This window comes from Salminus brasiliensis, chromosome 3 (assembly GCF_030463535.1).
Source record: "Salminus brasiliensis chromosome 3, fSalBra1.hap2, whole genome shotgun sequence".
NCBI lineage: Eukaryota > Metazoa > Chordata > Actinopteri > Characiformes > Bryconidae > Salminus > Salminus brasiliensis.
The window spans coordinates 25,367,279-25,389,450 of NC_132880.1; the positions used below are offsets into that span (position 1 = coordinate 25,367,279).

The following is a 22,172-nucleotide window of genomic DNA, read 5'->3' on the forward strand; positions in this document are numbered from 1 at the left end:
AGAAGAGGGGACTAGAATATATTTATTAAACAAATAGACTCCTTTATCCTCTCTGTGTGGGCGCTCTTTTTGACCTTCACCAAAATTGTTGATTGGTGAATGTACCATTTACATGAAATTTACAAGTGACCATTTTTAAAGTCTGAAGTGCAGCATTCTATAATGGAAGCCAGTAGGGTGTAAGTGATGGCCATTGTTTTTAGACTTTAGACCCTTCTCACTGGTCTTCATGTCTGCTCAGATGAAAGTTACAAGATTTTCATGTAACATTAACGTTATGCGTTTTGTCTTCCTTGTGAGCTAAAATTGTGTTAGTTGATGGAGTATAAACCTGTTTATTTCTGGTCCTAGAGGGCCTGTGTCTCGCACACTGACGCTTTTCTCTTCAAACATGCCCGCTAAACCTGACAGTTAACAGAAGAGTTGTATCAGGTGAACACCTGCTGTGCTCCTCTTGCAGTAAAATATTAATCTTAATTATGACCATTTTCCGTTTATGTGCAGACACCACATCCGTTGCGGAGACCAGGCATAATCCCAGCATCGGTGAAGGCAGCGTGGGAGGACTGACCGGCAGCCTCAGCGCCAGTGGCAGCCACATGGAGCGCATTGGAGCCATGAGAGACAACCTGAGTGAAAACGCCAGTACCATGGCCCTTGCAGGAGCCAGCATCACCGGCAGCCTATCCGGCAGCGCCATGGTTAACTGCTTTAATAGGTACGAGGGAAATGGCCGATAGCAATAAAATTACATTAAAATAATTACATTCATAAATGCCCAAGGAAAATATTATTTACATGCTTTATTGAATTTTATTTTTGCAGTGGAAAGTAACTGATTACAGAATTCCATATGTGTATAGTTGAATTGCTGCCATCAGATTGTCACATCAGGATGCAATGAGTTTATCTGGGCCCTGGAGACTTAACTGTATAACCTCAGTATCATGTCATTGTATCAGTGTTGCCCTCGAACTACAACATTACATCAAATTATAGTGCATTAATGAGCATAAATTGTAAATGTTTGTATTTCACGAAATTCATGCAATCTCGCTACCTTTGGCAAAACCTCTCGGTTTTTAATGTCATGTAAGGGAATTGCATAGATTCGATTTAGTTTGAATTGTGTTTAAATTCATTTTCTTATGTTTAGGTTATTTCTTTATAATCTTTCTAATGGTGGGTAAAGTCCATCTGTGTACATATTCACTGTTGGTGAGAAACACAACTATAGACCATTTTTATAAACTAACGAGCACTATCAGAGCTAAGAGTTGATCTTCATATTACAATGCAAGTGCTGATTATTAGGGTACAAGCATGTCTGATGGTTTTATCAATTACAGACTTTCTGAACTTGTGCTTGTCTGTTTGTTCCCTACTGTGCTCCGTAGGTTGGAGGTTCAGGCCGATGTCCAGAAAGAGCGCTGCAGTCTGAGCGGAGAGTCCGGCACAGTCAGCCTTGGGACAATCAGTGACAATGCTAGTACCAAAGCAATGGCTGGATCCATTCTCAATGCCTACATGCCTCTGGACAGGTCAGCAAAACTGACACTGCATGATAAGCTGTGATTTATAAACATGGACTGAGATACTGAGCAGAGTTTACAACAGTTTTAATCCATTTTCTTTGATGCCTGACTAGTGCTGGGTGATCTGCCGGTTCATTCGCTATATTCGCTATTCACCTTTTGTCAAACGTCTGCATTTCATACATACTGTAATACTAATAATGCAACAAAAAAAAACGCTAAAAAAAACCTTCCACCTGATTTAAAATGAAGCCTCAACAGACTCAGGTTTGCAGTGGAGATTAACTCGCCGCTACTAAAACCAATTTGCGATTAGTCAGTAGAGACAAGCTCTCGTGCTTGCTCTCACACCTGTTCTCTACTCTTTTCTAGAGTGTTTAATAGGCCGCAGTAATGACTGATGTATCTGTTTTAGGTCTATTTTGCAAAATAAAAATATTAATTTCCGTTATGTCTAAGATTTGTTTTTTTTTGTTTTTTATTAATTTACTGTAATATGAGTTTTATTTCCTGAACCAAGGAAATTGTCAACAATTTTAACTTCAAATATAATATACAATATAAGCAACTGTTCCATACAAGTGATTCCTTCATATCTTCTACCGAGACACTCTTCTGAAGCATAATTATTGTTTTTTTTATTTAATCTGGCATTATTTTTCCATCATGTTAAATTCGGTAATATGTGTTGTATTTAGCAGAGACTGCAGCAGTATGGAGGTTCAGGTGGACGTGGAATCTAAGCTTGGGAAGCTGCGACACCACAGCGGCAGCAGCAGTATGGACGATGGCAGCACGGGGGGCCGCGGGGGCGGCATGTGTTCCTCCAGCTGTCCGCACGAAGGCAAGTGTGGCTCGTCCCGCTGGGCCAAGGAGTCTTCATCGTCCTCCTCATCCTCCGGCAAGAAGAGCAAAGGCAAGCTACGCAAGAAGGGCGGCGGCACGAAAATCAACGAAACGCGAGAGGACATGGACGCTCAGCTGCTGGAGCAGCGCAGCACCAACTCCAGCGAATTCGATTCACCCTCTCTGAGCGGCAGCCTGCCGTCCGTGGCTGATTCGCACTGCAGCCACTTTTCTGAGTTCAGCTGCTCCGACCTGGACGCCTGCCGGCCGCACGAACCGCATTCCAGGCCTTCCAATGCGGCCGGGGCGGTCAGCCCCCTACCTGAAGTTGAGCACGATCGGCTGGAAAACTGCCCCGCCCCTGTTCTTCTGTCCCAGGTTTCTGCTGCTGCTACCGCGAGCGGAGGGGAACGCCCCCTTTGCCACATCACCGAGGAGAACGTAGGCCTGGCGTGCGCACCCGAGGTGGACCCCAGTGTTACAGTCAGTTCTCCTAAAGAACGTAATAACAACCTCCATCAACCAACGAGCCCTGTGCGCAATGCCTGCATTCAGACTGAGATCTAGCGCTCCAAAAATAAACAAAAACCAATGGTTGTGATGTCACAACACAGAAAGCCGGGGGCCAGGAGATGAGCTAACCCAAATGCTAGCTTTCAAAGCTAACCTCACGCCCGATTTTCTTGCTGAGGATTATTGCACACTGACTTTTTTTCTTTCATATATATATATATATTATAAAAAGCAAAGCTTGTGTCTTTTTGGTTTTTGTGGCGGTTTGTTTTATTTCCAAGTTGGCCGTTGATCACAGAATGTGGCAAAGGGGACGTGCGGTCTTAATAAAGGCAGGATATGCTGCGATAAAAAGAAAGACCTCTCGGAAAGGGTTTAAAAGGTAACGTTTGATATGACGGGCTGTCGTCTCGGCTCCACTTCTTACAAAACGGCTAATGCTCGGAGTAAACTTGTGAAAAGCAACAGATGAATGTAGGCCGGCAGGTGATGGACAGATACAGATGATGGCTGATGATGTAGCTGTTTATTCACAAATGCCTCTATTTCAGTGACGGTTGCTGTGACCGAGGGGTTTTATTTTTGTTTTGGTTTGTTTTCCTGCCTGAGACTCATCGTGGGCTAGTGCTTTCAGGCATCAGACATTTACACATTAAAAAAAACACACACCATATATATTCTCTCAGTTATGTAGACCAAGTTATATCTGTGGTTGGAGGGATCCGCTTCTACTCATAACTCTCAGATTTCAGCAAACAGTTATTGTGGGGTTATGAAGCCTTCATAGCGGCGTTTATCAGACAAAAAAAAAAAAAAACTAAGAGGGACCAGGCAATGATGGATTTTACTTTTTGTTTCTTGTAAATGATGATTTTCCTTTCTAAAGCTATGATTTTCTTTGTTTAATGTTTCTCGCTCTTTCCTTGTTTAGGAAAGGGTTGTTACGTGTTGAATCCCTGAGTGGGGTGCTCTGGATACAAGTTGTCAGCACCCCCTTCTGGTAGGTTGAGGAAACTTGCTCGAAACCCTTTTGATTCATTTACCCAAACGTGTTTTGTCCTTCATTGAGCAAAGTGACGTGAATGAGAGAGCCCGATGTTAAAGGAGTACTCTGACTTTTTTTTTTTTTTTTTTTTAAAGCCTGATCCCTACGTACTGCATCTGTAGCACACGGTCCATTACCACTGATGATGGTTTCATCACATTTCTCCAAACGTGAAAATAGAAAAGCAGTTGCTCGGAACACGTAGAATAACAGTCTGTGGACAGATGCTAAACAGCTTGGTAGAGTTTCAGGTTGATGAGCTGGAGTCTCCCTCTCTATTCGGTTTAAATGCTTGAATCAAAAGGGTTTAGAGATTCTTAAATCCCTGTAATCCAGTCTGATGTTTCTCAGTTTAAAGGATATGATGGTAAAATTACAACAACGCATTCAGGTCGTTTCAGAAAACACCTCATGATTAATACAAGTGATTCTTTTTGTACCTTTGTTGACTCATGGTGCCTTTTTGAGAAAACACATTTGTTGTTCCTCCATTCTGTGTCTTTCAGAATAATAAAGTAAGAGAATCAAACAGCTGAAATGGATGAATTGAATGTCTGTGTGTGTTTGCGTGTGTCTCTCGTAGTCTTTAGGAACCTACTAAAGACTGCACCAGGCTACAGACCATGTGGAAGCCTAAAACCTCTTCACATTGATTATTTTTCCTTGCTGGAACGTCACACATCTACAATCGCTGTGTAATTTCACAAAGCAGGCTTTATCATAATAGCTGGAGGTGAGCGGGGGTGAGAACTGTCCAACAGCAACGTCCTTCATCAGGGTGGGAGAAATGGAAATAGGCCACATAACATCACAATGCCTGAAGACATTTTTAACAATACAATGTTCTATAATAACATGGACTGTAGTTCATCTGTTACACTCCTTTCACCCTGTTCTTTAATGGTCAGGACCCAACAGGACAACCACAGAGCAGCTGTTATGTAGGTGGAGGGTCGTTCTCAGTACTGCTGTGATACCGACATGGTGATGGTGTGGTAGTGTGTGCCGAGCTGGTATGGATCAGACGCAGAAGTGCTGTAACAAAGACACAATAACAAAATCAGTTTATTCATTTTGGTCATGGTCACACAAGGTTGTGTGCAAAGGTTTGGGCACCCCTCGGCAAATAAGCATAGTTTCTTTAAATACGTCACATCACACATCACTCTTTCCAGTGGTTGAGGAGTACATGACCTGAAGCTGCTGATCCGTATCCACATGATTTTGTGCATCGTTTGTACATGATTGGTCTCATTGGATAAGTTCGTGAAGGAGTACTTTTCTATTAGACAGCCTAAAGTATCTGGCTCGCTGTCAGATCCTGCTTTGTAAATTGCTTACCTCTGCTCATCACTGTACGCTGTTAATTCTGTTCAGTCTTGGTTTCACATGTTCATTAATGCAGCCTAGTTTTTGCTGCCCGTTCTGTTGCTGCTCAGTTATGACTGGACTGGTTTGTTGCAATATTTTTAATTGCAGTATATTTTTGGAACCCTCCTGAACAACTCCACAAGCTTGCTGAGTGTTTTGATTTAGCCTGCAGTTATTTGAGCGTTTATGCTGAGGACGTTTGAGATTTTGGGCCCCACCTACACACCACCGCAGGCAATGCCAACCCAAAAAATAGAACACTGCAGACATCCATGCAATGTTCCGCATGCAGAGGAATTCACCATTTTAATCAAGTTTGTTTTTCAATTATCATAAAGAAAAAACTGTGGTAATGACGTCTTTCAGAACAGTGCTGCTCACCTCCTTCAGTTGGGTGCAGAACTTGTTCATTGGTAGGGCCACGGGGAAGAGGAGACTGGGCTGGTTCAGTGGTAGGGCAACGGGGATGAGACGCCCATGCCGGTCAGCATCACACTGAAGTGATGGCTGGAGAGAGAGCAAGGCCAATTGTGGTCTCTTTGGTTCTGACTGCTGATGACTGGTAACATGACCTGGGATTCTAACCAGCGTTCCATGGGTGACAACATCTTAGTCTGCTGGAGCCCTTGATGTAAACCTAGCTAGTGTGGAACTCACTAAAATTTTATTAATATTAACAGATCTTAATAGTTACTTTTTTAAAAATACAAATGGAATCAGCATTAGGAAAGCTTTTTAATTTCTTTTTGCACAATTTACAGCAGAAATGAGTGTTTCTTACATCCTAAAACAGAACATTTAGCATTTCACACATCTGCTAAACCATTAGACGACCGATCCGTTGACCGATTTCCAGAGCTTCTGTGTTTTTACTGTCGCTGCTGTACCACATTAACCAGCTTTTGGTGCACTAGGAGCCAACTGCCATGTTTTAATTTTTTGAATCTGGAAGCACTGGATGTGTGTCGGTGAAAACAGGAGTAAAATGATCCACCGCCCCGCCGCTGCTGCCGCCAGCACTGTATTAACCCTGGTCCTGAGAGAAGAAAGTCAGTTTATGTTACTCGAGTTACTCAGAGTGGCCTGCACTGGTGGTTCCGAACGAAGGCACGTCTTCCACTGGTGTGTGCATCATTACCAGATCGTCATACCAAATCACATTCAACCCTCCCAAATGCGGTCAGACCCAGCACGGCTCTGTAGTAATGGTCATTCAAAGCAACATGCATCTATACTGTATGAATCGGGGCTGTGTAGCTGGCGAGATGCCGGCTTCTTAATGAGGATTAGCGGATTGATTGTTGTTCTCCAGCCCCTCAGAAGATGCTGAGGACTCTGGTGATGCTTTAGCAGATGAAATGGTCCTTGTGGTTTCTCTTCGTTATCCCCGTCTGCTTTTAAACTGGACGCTCTGTGGGCTGGAGCTCCGGCTTGGCTGCTGCTCTTGGTGGATTGACCGTATCTCGCTCTGATGGAAGATGGCTTCTTCTTCCCAGTTTTCCATCTCATTCATAATCTCCATCGAATCCCATCAACCTGGAGAAAAAGAAGAGGCCACTGAGTTCTCTGTACGGGAACCATAAGGGTATGTGTTCTGGTTGGAAAGCTCAATCTATGGGGGATGTTGTAAAATTCACTCCACTTTTAGCTGAATTCCTCTGCTTTTCAACATCCAAACAACCTCCAAACTTTAGCCACCTACCTGCCGGCTTAATATGCTACACAGAAAATGTTGGTTCATCAGTGCTCTGTGTGTGGACTGTGGTGTTTTTACCCTGAGCGGTCAGTAGACTCTCCCTTAGTAGAACCGTAACCTCCTGCAGCTCCTGTTCAGCTTCCCGCACATTTGGGTCCAGCTGCAAGACCTCCTGCAGGTCAGTGCTGGCGGACAAGTAATCCTGCAGACATGATGATAAACTTTAAAGACCTGGTTCATCTGCTAAAACTCTTGGCATCATAATTGATTCATAATTGATTCTCTTTTGACCAACATATAGCTCATTTTACTAGAACAGCTTTGCTAGATCTTACCCTGTGCTAAACAACGAGTCCCAGATCAGTTTCTAATTACTGCAGACTGATAGCATCTAAACACAATTCCTCGCTCTGAACAACAATACATATTGACCGCTTCTGCTTTAGACATTTAGTTCCCTTCGCCTGCTTTTATTAACTGCAGAAGTGTCTGCTGCTTTTCTACTGAGTGAATTACGAAGGGATCAACTGCAAAATTCTTAATATAATAACAGTATAATTCTAACAATCACCTTCAGGCCCTTGTGGGCAAGGGCCCGTCTGTAAAACGCCTTCTTATTGGCCGGCTCAATCTGAAGTGCAGAGTCACAGTCCTGCTTCGCTTCTTCGTATCGGTCCAGTCTGAGGTAACACAGCGCTCTGGAAGTCAGAAAAGATGATGTTCCTCAGAAAGAATTAATCACCTCCAAACAATCATTTTAATTATGAAAGTAAAGGAAATAACACTGGGTTTGTATCCCTGATTCGTTATAGCTTTCCTTTTCTGCAGCTTCTTTTGGTTGGTTGTTTCCTCACAAATAGAGTAGATGCATTTCTCTATAAATTGGCTTCTGAACTTTCTGAACTTCTGAATTATAGCCAATAAAGATTAGTAGGCCTGTTCTAGAGGAAGCCATACAGGCACAAGCCACAACACTACCTCCACCATGCTTCACTGCTTAGCTTGTATGTTTTGGATCATGAGCAAATCCCCCTTTTCTTTACGCTCTGACCCTCCCTTCACTTTGGTTAAGGCTCATATTTGGTCTCTTCTTCAAATGATGGAGATTGTGAGATCTTCATCCCTGCTGTAGGGCTGATGCCACTGATGTGTTCCTGGTTTTTCTTTTCATGACTGCTGTTTTTGTCCTTGGTCAGCTTGATCAATGTCTGATTGTTAGCACACCAGTGTTTTTCCTTTTTCCCCAGCATTCCAAACTGTTGTACTGGCCAATCTAAAATGCTTGTGCAATGGCTCTGATTGATTTATTCTTTTCTTAGCTTAAATGGTTTGCTTTTCTCCCATAGACTTGACAGCAGAAATCCAGGGCTCAGATTAAGCTAATATTGTATATAATAACAGTCTATACAAACAATCAATTAAAAACAATTGTGTTTAAACAAATAATCTCATGTCGTAAGTTGTTAGACATGGAAAAAGCTGAGCTTCTGATCTGTAGAAGCATATTTATAAGGTATCAAACCCGGTGTATTCTTGTGAAGAAAAAACAAAGTGGCCCTGTCGCTCCAGCAGTTTACAATTACACCATTTTCTCCTTAAATATGCAGGTTATAAGGGTTTCAAAGTGCTGACCACTCCCTTCATTCACTCAGAAAAGTGTATTGTGATGGAATCTTATAAGCATTACAATGTGAGCAATATCACCCACCCACATAGTGAAACGAACCTCTCAGCAGTGTTGACTCTCAGCACATTCAGATGGCTGATTAGAGTGAAAACTGCAGCAGCACCACTCTGCAGTACCTGCTGTATCATGGGCTTCATTAAGGCTCTATAATTAGTCTGGAATTAGTCAGAGTGTAATGAACTCTAAAGCTCACAAGCAGCACTACTCTCACTCTGCACATTGCTGATGTTAGCATTGCTTTTCTTGTCAAGTTCAGCAATTAGGGGTAGAGGTGGGTGATTTCATTATTTATTTATATTATATATATATATATATATATATATATATATATATATATATATATATATATATATATATATATATATATATTACTTACACAACTGCTACAGTTCATACTGATCACAATTCTGTAGTTTATACGCACTCCATCGCAACCCCTAGTTTATTCAGAAGAATACCTGTTGGTGTAGATGGAGCATTCGCTGGATTTGATCTTGAGGCACTCGCTGTATTTTTCCATGGCGCTCTGGAACTGGCCTTTCTTCACCAGCTCGTTGCCCTCCTGCTTCAGCAGAGTAAAGCGGGCCTCAGCCTGTCTAGCTGTGGCGGGAAGAGAAAGAAAACAGTTGTTTGGACTTGCAGTAGTGCACTATTCACTAATCTCAGACTCCGACACGTGCAACGGGAGTCCAGCAACACCTGACACAATACTGAGCCAATATGATTTAACGATAGACAATGGAAATGTAAGAATATCCTTTTGAACACAAACTGAATAATTATCTAATTGCACAAGTAATAATAAGCACATTGTTGGACGCTGTTGTTTAATGAGGTTTGAATTTGCATGTTGTTTATAATAGGAATGCAGCAAAATGGGAACTGTGGGTTGATGTGCAGATGGTGATAGATTTCTAAAACGCAGAAACTGGGAGTAAACCCATTTATTAGTAGAGGATTACAAATGCAGTAATAATTTAAAAAAAAAGACTAACATGCAGATATAGTAGTACAGTAGTTTAGCTTCATCTAAACATCTAAACATCCTGCTCATAAATACACCAACACCTAACTGCTTCAGATATCATACACATCTGAACACCTGTCTGACACTGGGCGTTTGATTTAAGATACAGATACTGACACTGTTCTGATATCATTGTGCATCTCTAGCTTTTTTATTGACACTTTTGTGACCCATGCTCCTATTCTTTAGACATTTGTTAGTTTTGTTGCTCTTAGCAGCAAAGCACTACATTCTTATGGTTCTTCATTTGGGTGTACACTTTTACACACTTACTATAAAAAAGGGTTATTCAAGGGTTTTTAGTAAAGGCAGTGGTTCTATATAGATTCTATATGGAACTATAGACTATATTACTAACTATTGGAATGCATAAAGGCTTTTTGCTTTGTAAAATGTTTCTTCATATAAAAGGGGACCTCTATATAGAACCCCCCCCATATAGTGGAATATATTGCACCAATATATTCCACTATTGTTCCAGAGCACTAAATAAGCCTTGTTTGCTTAAAGTTTAGAAAAACTGTTAATGATGTGAAGCTTATATCAACTTTCATAAGGCTAATGTACATGTTTGCATCCATGGAAAGGGTCTTTAGGGAACTAAATATGGTTCTTTCATGGTTGCAGTCTACGTAAGCCATTTTGGTGCCTCTAGTTTTAGCTCTTTATAATGAGTATCAGTGCGGAAATGTTCATGTCTGTAGAGCCCTAATGGGCCTTTTATGTCTCAATAAAGATGTCCATCCCTTGCTCTGCTAGTGACACTCACTCACACAGTCTGACATAAGCCCTTTGACAGACTGCACACACACTCCCCAGTGTAAATACGAGATGAGCACAAGCAGCTAAACTCCGCCATCAGTCATGTACGACTTCCCCGGCGAGGCCAAACGGACACCTGAGCCACCCTGTTCCATTACGAACCACAGCCGCTTCAATTACACTTCCACATAAAAGATTCAGCTGACAGACACGGTCAGCCGTGCTCTGTGTGTGTGTGTGTGTGTGTGTGTGTGTGTGTGTGTGTGTGTGTGTGTGTGTGTGTTTGCAAACTGTTTTGAATGCCTCGGTCTGTTTGAACTGATCGTGCAAAGTAAAGATGAGCCAAATTCATACAGGACCATATCACGCAAACAGGTGAGTCATAATGAACACCTGCAGGTCACCAAAAAAACCCTTTGAATGTTCCTCTTTTTTTTGTTGTTGTTGTTTTAATGAGAGAGGGGTTGGTGTAGCATATTGTAGCTGGTAGACTAGGGTTCGAATCCGGGCAAGCACACCGCATTACACCAATAAGACTCCTCGGCCAAAATTCCTGTCTCTGCATTAGTTTCTCTAAATAAGAGAGTCAGTGAATGACGTGACTGTAATGAGTTGGATGGAGTGTGATGAGTGTTAAAATTCTGTAACTCCTAATCCGTATATATGGAAACTGAGCTGCAAAAATTGACCATTTTGAGTTTTCGCATTAATAAAAGTGCCTTTACTGTATAACAGTACTTTCTTATACTTTTATACACACACAAACACATGAACATCACCAATGAACATCGTACCTAGATCCTCACATAATCACCTGTGGAGGTGTTCAGTAATCTCTGTTATCTATAAACACGGACTGTAGCACAAAGCAGGGCTAAACACCTCAAAGAATGCTCTGTTCCTCTGTGTTCTGCTCTGTGTTATCACTGTTATGTAACCTCAACCAGACTTACAATCAGAAGAACCAGAGATAACACACCTTTAACCTGTAGACCTCCTCCTCAGAGCTTGGAGAAGGAACAAAGGGTCCAACAGGGGACGTTTGTGTGAAAAATCAACTACTTACTCCTCAAATGTACGTTATAGTGTTCTAGTACTCAAATCTGGCCTTGAGACCATGAATGTACGATCTCAGGCTTGTCCTGAAGTCTTAACTCAGACTCGATGGAACCACAGCATGAGATTTCTAAGACAGGAATATGGCTAAGATGTTCAGGCAATAGGGGTCCCTCAATGTAAAAATACAATGTGCAATAAACCCCCCCCCCCCCCCACACACACACACGTGTGAAATTAAGGGTGAATTTGCAATTATCTGTAAATAATCTGTAAATAATATTGTTATTGTTTGTTTACTTCTATTATTTATATTGTGTATATAGTGGTAATTTATCTACGTTTTGCATCTGAGTGTCTTGCTATCCCTTTGCTGCTGTGGCACTGTGCATTTCCCTACTGTGGGACTAAAAAAGGATTATCTTATCTTATCTGAGGGAGTAGGGATCCATTCCGGTCACAGCCCTGATTTTATGTACTTGGCCCAGAACTTTCTGGTCTTCCTGGTTTTCCTGCAAAAATGGGCAAGTTTCCAAAGGCAGCCAAAGGTCAAAGTTGTCTGTTTTTTAGGCTACTTTTAAAATGTACCACAGCTGCAAAAGAAATCAGACTGCAGAGAAAAAACAACCTGCATTAGGAGTGTATACTGCTCCTGATTTGAGTAGCTGGAAACCTAAGGACAGACAGACAGGCAGATAGAGTAGACTAGTAGCCTACAGCTGAGAGTGAGTGAGGGTGTAAGTGAGTGAGGGTGTGCGCTGCCTGGTTTGATGCTTCTATTTGTGAAGGTAGGTGGACATACATAACATCACCACCCTTATTTATGACATATAAGATAAAGGACAGACCCAGTGAGGGAATGATGGAGAGAGGGAGAGAGTGTGTGTGTTCAATATGAGGAAAAAAAGCTAGCTAGTGCAAACAAGGACAAATGAGGATAAACTTAAGAGGTAATCTCTAAGAATTCACCTAACAGAGAGGAGTCATGACTCTGGACAGGTCTGGACAGCAGTCCAAGTTGTTACATCCCAAATTCGTTCTACTGGATTCATATCCGGTGACTGGAAAGTCCATTGTAGAACACTGAACTCATTGTCATGTTCATTAAACCAGTTTTGCTGAACCAGAACTTTGGCTGGATTTTTCCCCTTTATTATCCATTTCTGAGGAAACCCTGAGGCTGTAGAGCTGAAAATGAAAAAAATCCCTGAAGATCAACAGTTCTAGAAATACTCCAACCAGCCTGTCTGCAATCAACAATCATGCCCTGCTTAAAGTCCCTGAGGCCCATGTTTTGTTCCCATTCTGATGGTTGATGTGAACATTAGCTGTAACTGCTGGACAGTATCTGCATGATTTATGCATTGCACTGCTGCCACACTAAGCCAAAGCACTTTTTTCTTTCCCCAAGCTTCCTTTCATTCTGCCCAAATTCTAGAGGACCCTGCTATAAATGTGAATGAATGCATGGATTACTGATTTAAACTATTCTAATATTCTCTGTAATCAGGTTTGGGAGGATATTCTGTTACAGATTACTGATTACCTTTTAAAAACTATTGATGGTCAAGGTGGCTGAAAAGGTGCTCATCCAGACGAAAACATACCCCATGCTGGCAAACTAGCTGGTTAAAAGGCTCTTGATTGTGGTCATGCTCGCTCAAGCTGGTCACATTAGTTATGCTGGTCGACCAGCTTTGGCTTTGCTGGTCATCCTGGTCGTCAAAAGGTCGATCATGATGGTGGATCAGCTAAACCGTCAAACATCTAATATACTCTACGCTGGTCAGCTAACCTTGACCTGCTGTATTTTTCAGCAGGGGTGTCTTCTTAAAGCCATATCTTCAAATACAGGCAAAAGAGATATGATGTTAACCGATGTTAATGCAATAAGTTAAAGTTAAATTATTTTAATTAAGCTTTATAATGATCTATTCATCATGAAATGTCACACATCCAGCTGAAAAAAAGCTCAACTGGTTTAAAAATGGTCTAAACTAGTTTATTCTGGTCTGGTTTGCTGGTGAGTCAATCTGCTGGTTTATGCTACAGGGCGCTGTACAGGGCAGCTGGCCTTTTCACAATTATGTTTTGTCTTATCCTCACCGAGTATGTATAAGAATTGTAATTAAGAGCGATGTGCTAATTCTATTCCTTTTATAAGCTTCTCGGGTCCAGGTTTAAACTGGAATTTGCCTTCTAGTTTTAAAATGCCATGTCGATACACTGTATTAGATATTAGTTACAACTGCTTCTTGCTTGTATAAGGCAGTGACGTTACAGCGCTGCGGTTATAAAGCTGATGATCTGCTAAGGGAAGCTGCCATCATTCTAACAAGCTCCTCCAGGTGACCCAGGTGAAGACTGCCTTTTAATGGTCCATGTACAGCTACAGAAACTCCTATATCAACACATACAGACACGATTTCCCAGTAATGCAGCTCAATACGGCAGATTGAAGCAAATATTTTACAGAAAAAAAAAACAACAAAACTTGGGCCGGGTCAGTACTGTCCAGAATTCCCTAAAGGAAATAATATATTTATAGGAGAGGCAGCAGGTTGCCAGCTTTGCCACCAGTGGTCCAACATTGGCCCGCTATCCTATTGCTAACTGGACTGATAGGATGTTGTGGTGTGAGTGCTTGTGCATTATCATGACAGACCTTTCTCCTGCTCTGCTCTAGCCGCTCTGGCCTGCAGAACCTCGGCGCTTGGCTCCTCTCTGCGGTGCTGCTGTGCTGACAGCGGAACCACAGGAATCTCGGGCAGTTGCTCTCTCCAGTCCGGACCGTCCTGCTCGATCAGCAGCTTTGTGATCCTGATGAGGTACAACACTTTACTCAAGATTCATTTACTCAGACCAGTCCAACCTAAGCATTTTGCTTCAGCTAATAAACACTGGGGTTTTATAGGCTCACATGTCCTGGGCAACAATTTGTTTTCTGTGCATCTAAAACAAACCTCAAGCGCAGACGTGTGGTTGGTGTGCCGCTCTTGTATGTGGCTTTTGGAAGGGTATAGAACGTTCTCCTTTCCATAAACACTGGTTCATTTGGCCTATCAGCTGGACACTGTATAATGCCAGCTGTCCACTTTGCTGTATGTCAGTGTCTGTGTAGACATACAGCATGTCTGAAGCCATATTTGGTAAAAGAAAAAAAAACAATAGACTAAATTTCCCCCTCCTCCTTAGGCCAGATGTTGTCAATCAGCCAAGACATGTTTGGTGTCTGCAGTTTGCTTCTTCAGTTTCACATGGGAGCTGTGAGACTAATGTAGCTAGCAAGCAATGAAAGCCAATAGCCTACCAATTAGTAAAGTGCTAACTGCATGCTTAAAGTTGTCCAATGATCTCCAGTAGACATGCTTGTGTGGTCTCTGACACTGTATGAAAAATAAAGGAACCAAAGATTAACCTAGAGATTACTTATAGTGGCAGTCCTTATTTCTTGTCAAATTGAAAGCAGTAGGATCCCTGAGTGGAGAAGGGAGAAAATATTTGAATAAATGGTATCAGTGTGCTGGGACGACCATGCCTGCAACGTCTAATATACTCATTCTAAATCCAGAGTGGTCTGGTACGTCTGGTACGTCTTTACGTACGTCACATGTACAGCCTTTAAAAGAGGATCCTGCACCTTTTGCTGTTTACCTGGCCAACCGTGGTGTTGCTATTGGCACCAATTAAAATATAACGGCTTAACGGCTTAACTTGCTGCACATGTAATATAGTTGGACTACACTGTAATTCAGGTACACACAAAGTCTACAGCGGCTGCCTGTTTTAGAAGCTAAATCTTAGCTGCTTCACGAGAAAAATGGCAACTCAGCATCACTTTTGAATCCTTTCAGGTCATGGAGTTTGTGTTCTCTGACACAGTATGAAAAATAACGAAACCACATAAGTCTAGAAATTACTTAAAGTAACGAGAGTTACTGCAAACATGGAGTGAAACCAAAGTAGAATCTAGGATAAACCGTGCCTTGAAAGGTGGCGATAGCTCTGTGACCTGTAAGAATTCAAAAGTGATGCTGAGTTGGCTTTTTTCTTGCTGAGCAGCTAAAACACTAAACTTTTATGACTAGCTACTAAAACAGGCAGCCATCAGAGCTAGTCACTATTCTCAGAACATTTCCAGTGCCATTTTGTAAACACAACCTATACAGCAACCTACAGTCATGTGAAAAGGTTATTGAAAAAATAATTAATAAAAATACTATTTTCCTGTAAGGACAGACCCATTTATTACAAGAGCTCTTGACTGTTGAAGTGAGTGGGATCACCATGGCCAGATCCAAAGAGCTCTCTGAGCCCTTCAGAAAGACCTACAGGTAGCTCTTGCCTCAGCTGAAGTTAAAATATGGCATCTACTACGATACATGTAATCACAGACTAAAAACATCTGTAGCAACAGATCCTTAAAAACTACTATTCAGATACTCTCCCGTACTGAGTACAGTGATTTATACTCAACATCTGCGGCTCTTCATCTAATTAAACCAGTCTAATTACACTGTAAGTAATGAAACCTGCAGCTGACCAGTGTTTAATTAAGCACTAACAGTATCCTCCATATGCTTAGTATTGTTATCACAATGACAAAATTTATCACGATACGATAAAATATCGTCATATTGCCCAGCTCTAGCATCTACCACCAAAAAGAGACCACATAAGTTTTCATGGGAAAAAAAATCCAGAGAACAACTAGACCAAGATCTGGACATCTGGAACGATGTTCTTTGGACAAATGAATCCAAAGTTGAATTATCTGGACACTGTAAAAGAGGATGTGTTGGCACAATCCAGAAACAGCATTTGAGCACAAGAACCCCATACCAACTGTGATGCATGGAGGTGAAAAGGTCATGGTTTGGGGCTGATTTTCTGCAGTAGGGCCTGGAGATCTCTCCAACATAGAATCCACTAGAATTTTATTTATTATAGTATCAGTATCATTATAGTATCAGAGGAAATTGTGAGACCATCTGTCTAAACACTAAAGCTGAAACGTCACACAGCTAAAGGAATTCTGCATTGGGGGAGTGGGGAAAAGCCTATAGACTCAATTTTCTCCCCATTTTTAGTTTGCTACATTTATTGGACATAATTGCTCATTGCTACAGTATTTCATTATAAAAACAATTTATTTAAACATATAGAAAACATTTTCATGTAGCAATTTATTTACATTAACCTGCATCCAAATGGCCTAAACTAAAAAGTCACTATTGTGGACATACATGTCTATTTCTTTAGACAGTGACAGTATGTATCTGCGTTTTAATGCTTTAAACCATAAATACAATTAATATGCTAATAAGAAGGACAACCATATATAATTCATAATACGTCCTCTGAAGACATTTCCTTTACAGAGTTTCAACTGAGCCCTCTCTGACTACTCCTCTCTGAACTGATCCACTCATTCTGAACTCATTAGGAATAAGCTTCTACCGCTTGTTAGTTAGATTAGTTGTAGCTCCATCGTAAAACTAAAGAAGAAAATGTCAGACACCAAACATGTCTCAGCATGTTGAGGGATAGGAGAGGACTGTGTGCATTGTATTTCTGGCTAAACTGTTACTTAAAGCTCAGACAATGCGAGTGAGTGTGTGTTTGTGTGTGTGTGGGAGTGTCCTTTTGCTGGTCGTCAGATTTACCTGTGAATACTGTCATGAGCCGCTTGCACACTGACATCTATCTGCAGGACGGTTTTATAATCCACGTAGGCCTTCCTGTAGCGTTCCAGGGATTCATAGGCCATGGCTCTGCGCAGGAGGGGCTTCAGAGAAAAGGGGTGGAGTTCCAGGGCTCTGCATTTTAATAGGATAAAAGAGAGGGAGAGGGATCAGAACTAATCTGTGAGCGCATGACCAATGCAGATGAGTCCTGCTGTGACCTCAGCTACGCAGATTAGCAAGCAGTGTCCATTCATAAACCTTCCCTCTAAAAGAGTGCCAAATAAAGCCACCAGCATTTTAGCTGGACGGGTACAGTCTGCACTGTGCACATATACAGTCTTCTGTGGTTCTTTGGCCACCCTTGGCAGCAAAAGGCTATTAGAAGGCTTTTATAATACATGGCAGTTAAGGGGAACTGTGGAGGTGAAGATGAGGTCAATATGAGATCTGAAAGAAACTGCTCATATGCTTGTAAGACAGGCAAATCATAAGACTTCCAAGAACCTGCATGAAAGGAGGGGGACCGTTTTATCTTATACCCTGCGCAAGGTGCGTCGTGATGCTCATTGTTACAAATGAGCCTACAGTCTATTTTCACGCCTTCTGCCTGCTTCGCTCAAAGCAGCAACAGTGCTTACGAATATATCTACGTCGATGGGCGTGGTGGTCTCGAAATTAGGTGTGTCCAATTTCTGGCGTATTGCTGTCCTGGCAACAGAAAACACAGGTGAACCCTGACTAAAACCAACCTAGGCAGACATCAACAGTCAGATGTTCATTGCTATCTTGGCAGTGAATTGTCAACACAGACGCGTGCCCAACGTGCATACACCCCTGCTTTGCACCACTGAAATAGCAATCCGGCTAAGTCAGACCGCACCTGACTCTAAATGGCGGGTAAAACACACTGATTGGTTTCCTGCACATTAAGCCCAAAACACACCCATGAATAATTAAGAGACTTAGTACATGTCTTCTGCGCGTTTCAAGCCATGCAGGGCATACTTTTCCTGTCGTTAAGATAGAAAGGGCAAACTGACATGCCCTAAATCAAGCTGCGCGGTGCACGGTTGACGGCTCACCTAAAGATTGCTAAAATAGGGCCACATTAGGAGTCACATTTAGGAAACCTAATCTTACAAAGCTCTAGAGATGCCGGATGAGCTCTGGAAACAAGTGCTGTGGACAGAACTCTTTGTCCACTATCGACAAAGATATTTTTGGAAAAAGTAAGGAAGTGTTTTTTTTTTGTTTTTTTTTTTAAAAACCAAAACTGTAAAGCATGGGGGTGGATTGGTCATATGTTGGGGTTCAGACAGATTCCACAAAAAACAGCTAATCCTGGGTGCAAAAGTCACATAAAAGGCAGAAGCTGAAAAGAAGTTGGCTTCTAATACCAGCATAATGATACAAAATATAACTCAAAGCCACTATGGATTACCTCTCACCTCTCAGGAGACAATCTCCGAACTAGAGGCCTTCTGTAAGAAGGGTGGGGGTCATTTGGCCAAAACCTTGTTATGTAAAAGACCAACATTCCACCTCTTCATCCCTTAGAATTAAACATAGTGTATCTTTAGACCGATACACTCTGCACTTAAAGGTATCCAGACCACTATCCAGCTACTTCATGGTGCACCTATTACTGACGCAGGCATTCAGTTGTACATGCACAGCCTGCTTACTCGCCGTAGAAAAGCACTGCCAATTTACTAGGACACTCTGGAACAGCCAGGCATGGGTCTAAAGTCACCATGCCCAATGCCATCCTGTAGATAGAGGAGTATAAGGCCCCACAGCACTGTGCTGTGTAGCAGTGGCACAGGCTTCTCTAGAGTCCTGGAGCTCCAGCCAACACCTCTGAGATATGTTTGAGTGGCATTTTGGATCCGCAACTAATCATCCATTATCAATACCTGTCCTCACTAATGCTCTCAGGACCGAACAACAGCAAATCCTCACAACAATGTTCCAAAATCTAGTGGAAGGGCTTTACAGAAGAGGAGAACGTAGTCTGTATTATTAAACATGGATTTAGTCTGGACTGAAACCCCTTCACAGACAGATGTATGTAAATGCGTTGGACTGACAGTGCATTTTAAACAGGATGTTTTTGCAGCTTCTGGAGTGTGTGAGCTGGAGAGTGAACAGTGCATTTTGATGTTTTGACATATTCTTTTTGTTTTTGTTTCTAATGATTTTTTCAAATATATTCTGTTGTGTAACAGCAGTAACACCACCTGTACACTCTGCCTCTCCTGGTCTATTTCTCTGCAGAAGAAGCTTTTAAGGACAGTGGACAGTCTGGAGGTGAAGCTCTTTTTAGCTCGGCTAATTGTGCTGGGTGCTAATCTCTCTCTCGCTCTCGCTCTCTCTCTCTCTCTCTCTCTCTCTCTCTCACATAACCACAAGCCTCCTCCTGCAGTGTTATAGCCACGCTTTCCACTCACACTGAACTGACAGAGGTAAGAACAGAAGGGCTGTGTTTCTACAGCAGAGTTCATACTGACTATGCAAAATCCAAACTCTGTAGGCTAGCTGTTCGATTCTGCAGTTAAAGTTTTTAGGCAAACCTTTTAAATTTCTTTATATCAGATTTAAAAAATGTCTAATATCAGAAATGTATACATTTCCTTAAATCAGTTTATTGAATTTCCTGATATCAGAAATGTTATAAGTAAAAAATAAAAGGTTGAAATATTGAAATTTGAATTCATATCTTACTGATACACAGTCCAGTTTGGGTGTACAAATAGTTATTTTATGTCCATTAAAAAAATTAAATCTCATTTTTAAATATTGAATTTCCAATTCAGTTTGATTGATTTACTTTCTTTTACTTTTTTGTTTTTTACAAATCCAGTTCCTTTTTTTTTTATATATGTGAAACATACCTTTTTTGTATAGAAATTCCATTTTAACTTTTACATTTAATATTTTTATTATCTTTAATATATTACTAGCAGTTCTTACAAATTCAGTTTTTACACATACAACTCTTTCAAAAGAAATGGTGATAATGGTGACAATTCAAATTTCATCATAGTAAATACCAATGCAAATATAGTCATTCAAATTTTTAGATGGCAAAATTTCATTTCTATTTGACAACTGGATTCCTGGTATCACAAACTGTGGATTAAAAGCTAAAACACAACTAACAGTTGTACAATGTGTACTATACTTAGCTGTGTGTGTGTGTGTGTGTGTGTGTGTGTGTGTGACGTCCAACCTGGTGCAATCCTGAATGCAGTCTGAACTATTTCCATCTTTAAGGTAACAAGCTGCTCTGTTTGAGTACAATATACACAGATCTTCAGCACTGTCGAGACCTGCCAGAGAACACAAACAACAACACATTAAATAAATGATTGTGTGAACAGTGTTTCAATCCAGAACACATCCATTGGCACATGGTTCATTTTTCATGCATAAATGTATTTTAATACACCATCTGTCATTCCAAAATGCTTTCATAATAAAAAACAATGCTTTAAAGAAACATGATTATACAAATATTATATAAAGACAGTTTGTGTGTTTTCTGTACTGGAAATCTCTCTGGGGACGCAGTGTTAGTCGCTATGGTGAGAGGTGACAGGAAGTGTATACACACACACACAGCTGAAAGGGAGTTTCAACACAATCCTGAGGTAAGAAGACAGACAAGTTCCGACTACACCAGCTCAACCTGCGCCAGCCCAAACCTGCTGCTAATCACTTTCAAACACACCCTTAAAATCACACAGAGGCCTTTAAAGGCCCCAGCGCCTGCGTCACTTCCCTTCAAGACCTTTACCGCATATGTATTACTCTCCTTTTACACTGATATTACACTTCTGCTTTAAAAATCGGCTGTTCGGTGCCTTCTCACTGAACATCTTTTCTCATACAGTACAGCTAAAACCACTCCTGCAGATCTGCTATAGCTTCTCCATGATGACTCAGTACACACACTGTATACACTGCTTACACAATACTGGCCTAAAGCTGGCTCTGAACACACTTCCCTGCATTCAGTGCGTACATGAGAGATCACCTCAACTGAGATAGCGCAAACATACTGCTGATATTATATTTAAATAAACCATGTAAATACATACGTATATATGTTCAATACCTTACTTTTTATATACAGGTTTTAAAGCAGTACTGTTCATATGACTGCATGATTAATATATAATAATAAATAAAAAAAAAACATTTCTGACATGACTTAAATTTGAAGGATGATTTTTACATTGTCATAAAAAATATTATGATGAATGGACCAATAAAAAAAAGATCCTAAATGACTTGGATACAATGTTTCTGTACCATTAAGGTACTATATGCTATACTATCCTAAATAGCATTTAGGTCAATTGCGTCTATATTATCTTCTATATTGTGTAGTATAATAATAATAATAATAATAATAATAATAATAATTAATTAATTAATTAATTAATAAAATGAGATGCATGCCAGCCCTGTATTGTTTACAGCACAGCAGTGTTACAGTCACGCTGGGCTGCTACTTCACCTGCTGTTTCGCAGCCCTCTATAGCCTGTGTGTATTTCTCCAGCGCGTCTCCAAACTGTCCGTTCTTGAACAGCAGGTTGCCCTGGTTCTTCAGCCGGGCGAGTGGCGGGGGCAGGGCTCCAGCTGGGGCGTCCAAGTTACAGTTCTCTGCCCCCGTCCCGTTTGCTGCAGGGCTAATGCTCTGGCTTTCCTCCCCCACCCGTCTGTCCACAGGATGAGTCCCATTAACCTCAGGCTTATTCCCCGAAGACTCCTGCGACCTGGAGCTCCAGTTGGTCCCCGGGGTCCCAGGCCGCGAATGTTGCGAGCCTCCTTCTTCTTTCCCCGGTGCTTTCTTCTGAGCGTTCCCCATGGCCGGCTTTTTTCTCTTCTAAAGCCAAGTCAGCGCTCTCCTACACACACATCAGCTCTCCTGCCTCATG

At 41.4% G+C, this 22,172-nt stretch overlaps 2 protein-coding genes across 4 annotated transcripts in view; one reads left to right on the forward strand and one right to left on the reverse strand.

Moving 5' to 3' along the window:
- The window catches only part of rnf19a (ring finger protein 19A, RBR E3 ubiquitin protein ligase), a 30,964-nt gene extending 26,487 nt beyond the window's left edge, over window positions 1-4,477 (forward strand). For 2 of the 3 annotated variants that reach the window (XM_072675675.1, XM_072675677.1), the window contains 3 exons: window positions 505-718; window positions 1,398-1,541; window positions 2,234-4,477. In XM_072675675.1, coding sequence (XP_072531776.1) covers window positions 505-718; window positions 1,398-1,541; window positions 2,234-2,948 — 1,073 coding nt within the window. In that variant the 3' untranslated portion in view covers window positions 2,949-4,477. The remainder of the gene's footprint in view (window positions 1-504; window positions 719-1,397; window positions 1,542-2,233) is intronic. The other variant, XM_072675676.1, reaches the window with a different exon arrangement.
- A 1,610-nt stretch (window positions 4,478-6,087) lies between these two features.
- Window positions 6,088-22,172, reverse strand: spag1a (sperm associated antigen 1a). Its single transcript, XM_072675678.1, has 8 exons — window positions 21,751-22,172; window positions 20,458-20,557; window positions 17,205-17,357; window positions 14,204-14,358; window positions 9,152-9,293; window positions 7,578-7,704; window positions 7,085-7,208; window positions 6,088-6,846 (listed from the first exon to the last, which is right to left on the reverse strand). Exons 1-8 carry the CDS (start codon window positions 22,100-22,102, stop codon window positions 6,842-6,844), a joined length of 1,158 nt encoding a protein of 385 aa, XP_072531779.1. The 5' UTR covers window positions 22,103-22,172; the 3' UTR covers window positions 6,088-6,841.

Bases quoted from the DNA above. Each gene is read 5' to 3' on its own strand.
- spag1a (XM_072675678.1), bottom strand. From the start codon at position 22,102: ATGGGGAACGCTCAGAAGAAAGCACCGGGGAAAGAAGAAGGAGGCTCG. The intron at 17,358-20,457 runs GTTGGACGTCAC...ATTAAAATGCAG, and splicing joins TGCATTCAGGATTGCACCAG to AGCCCTGGAACTCCACCCCT. The intron at 14,359-17,204 runs GTAAATCTGACG...GTACCTCATCAG, and splicing joins GCTCATGACAGTATTCACAG to GATCACAAAGCTGCTGATCG.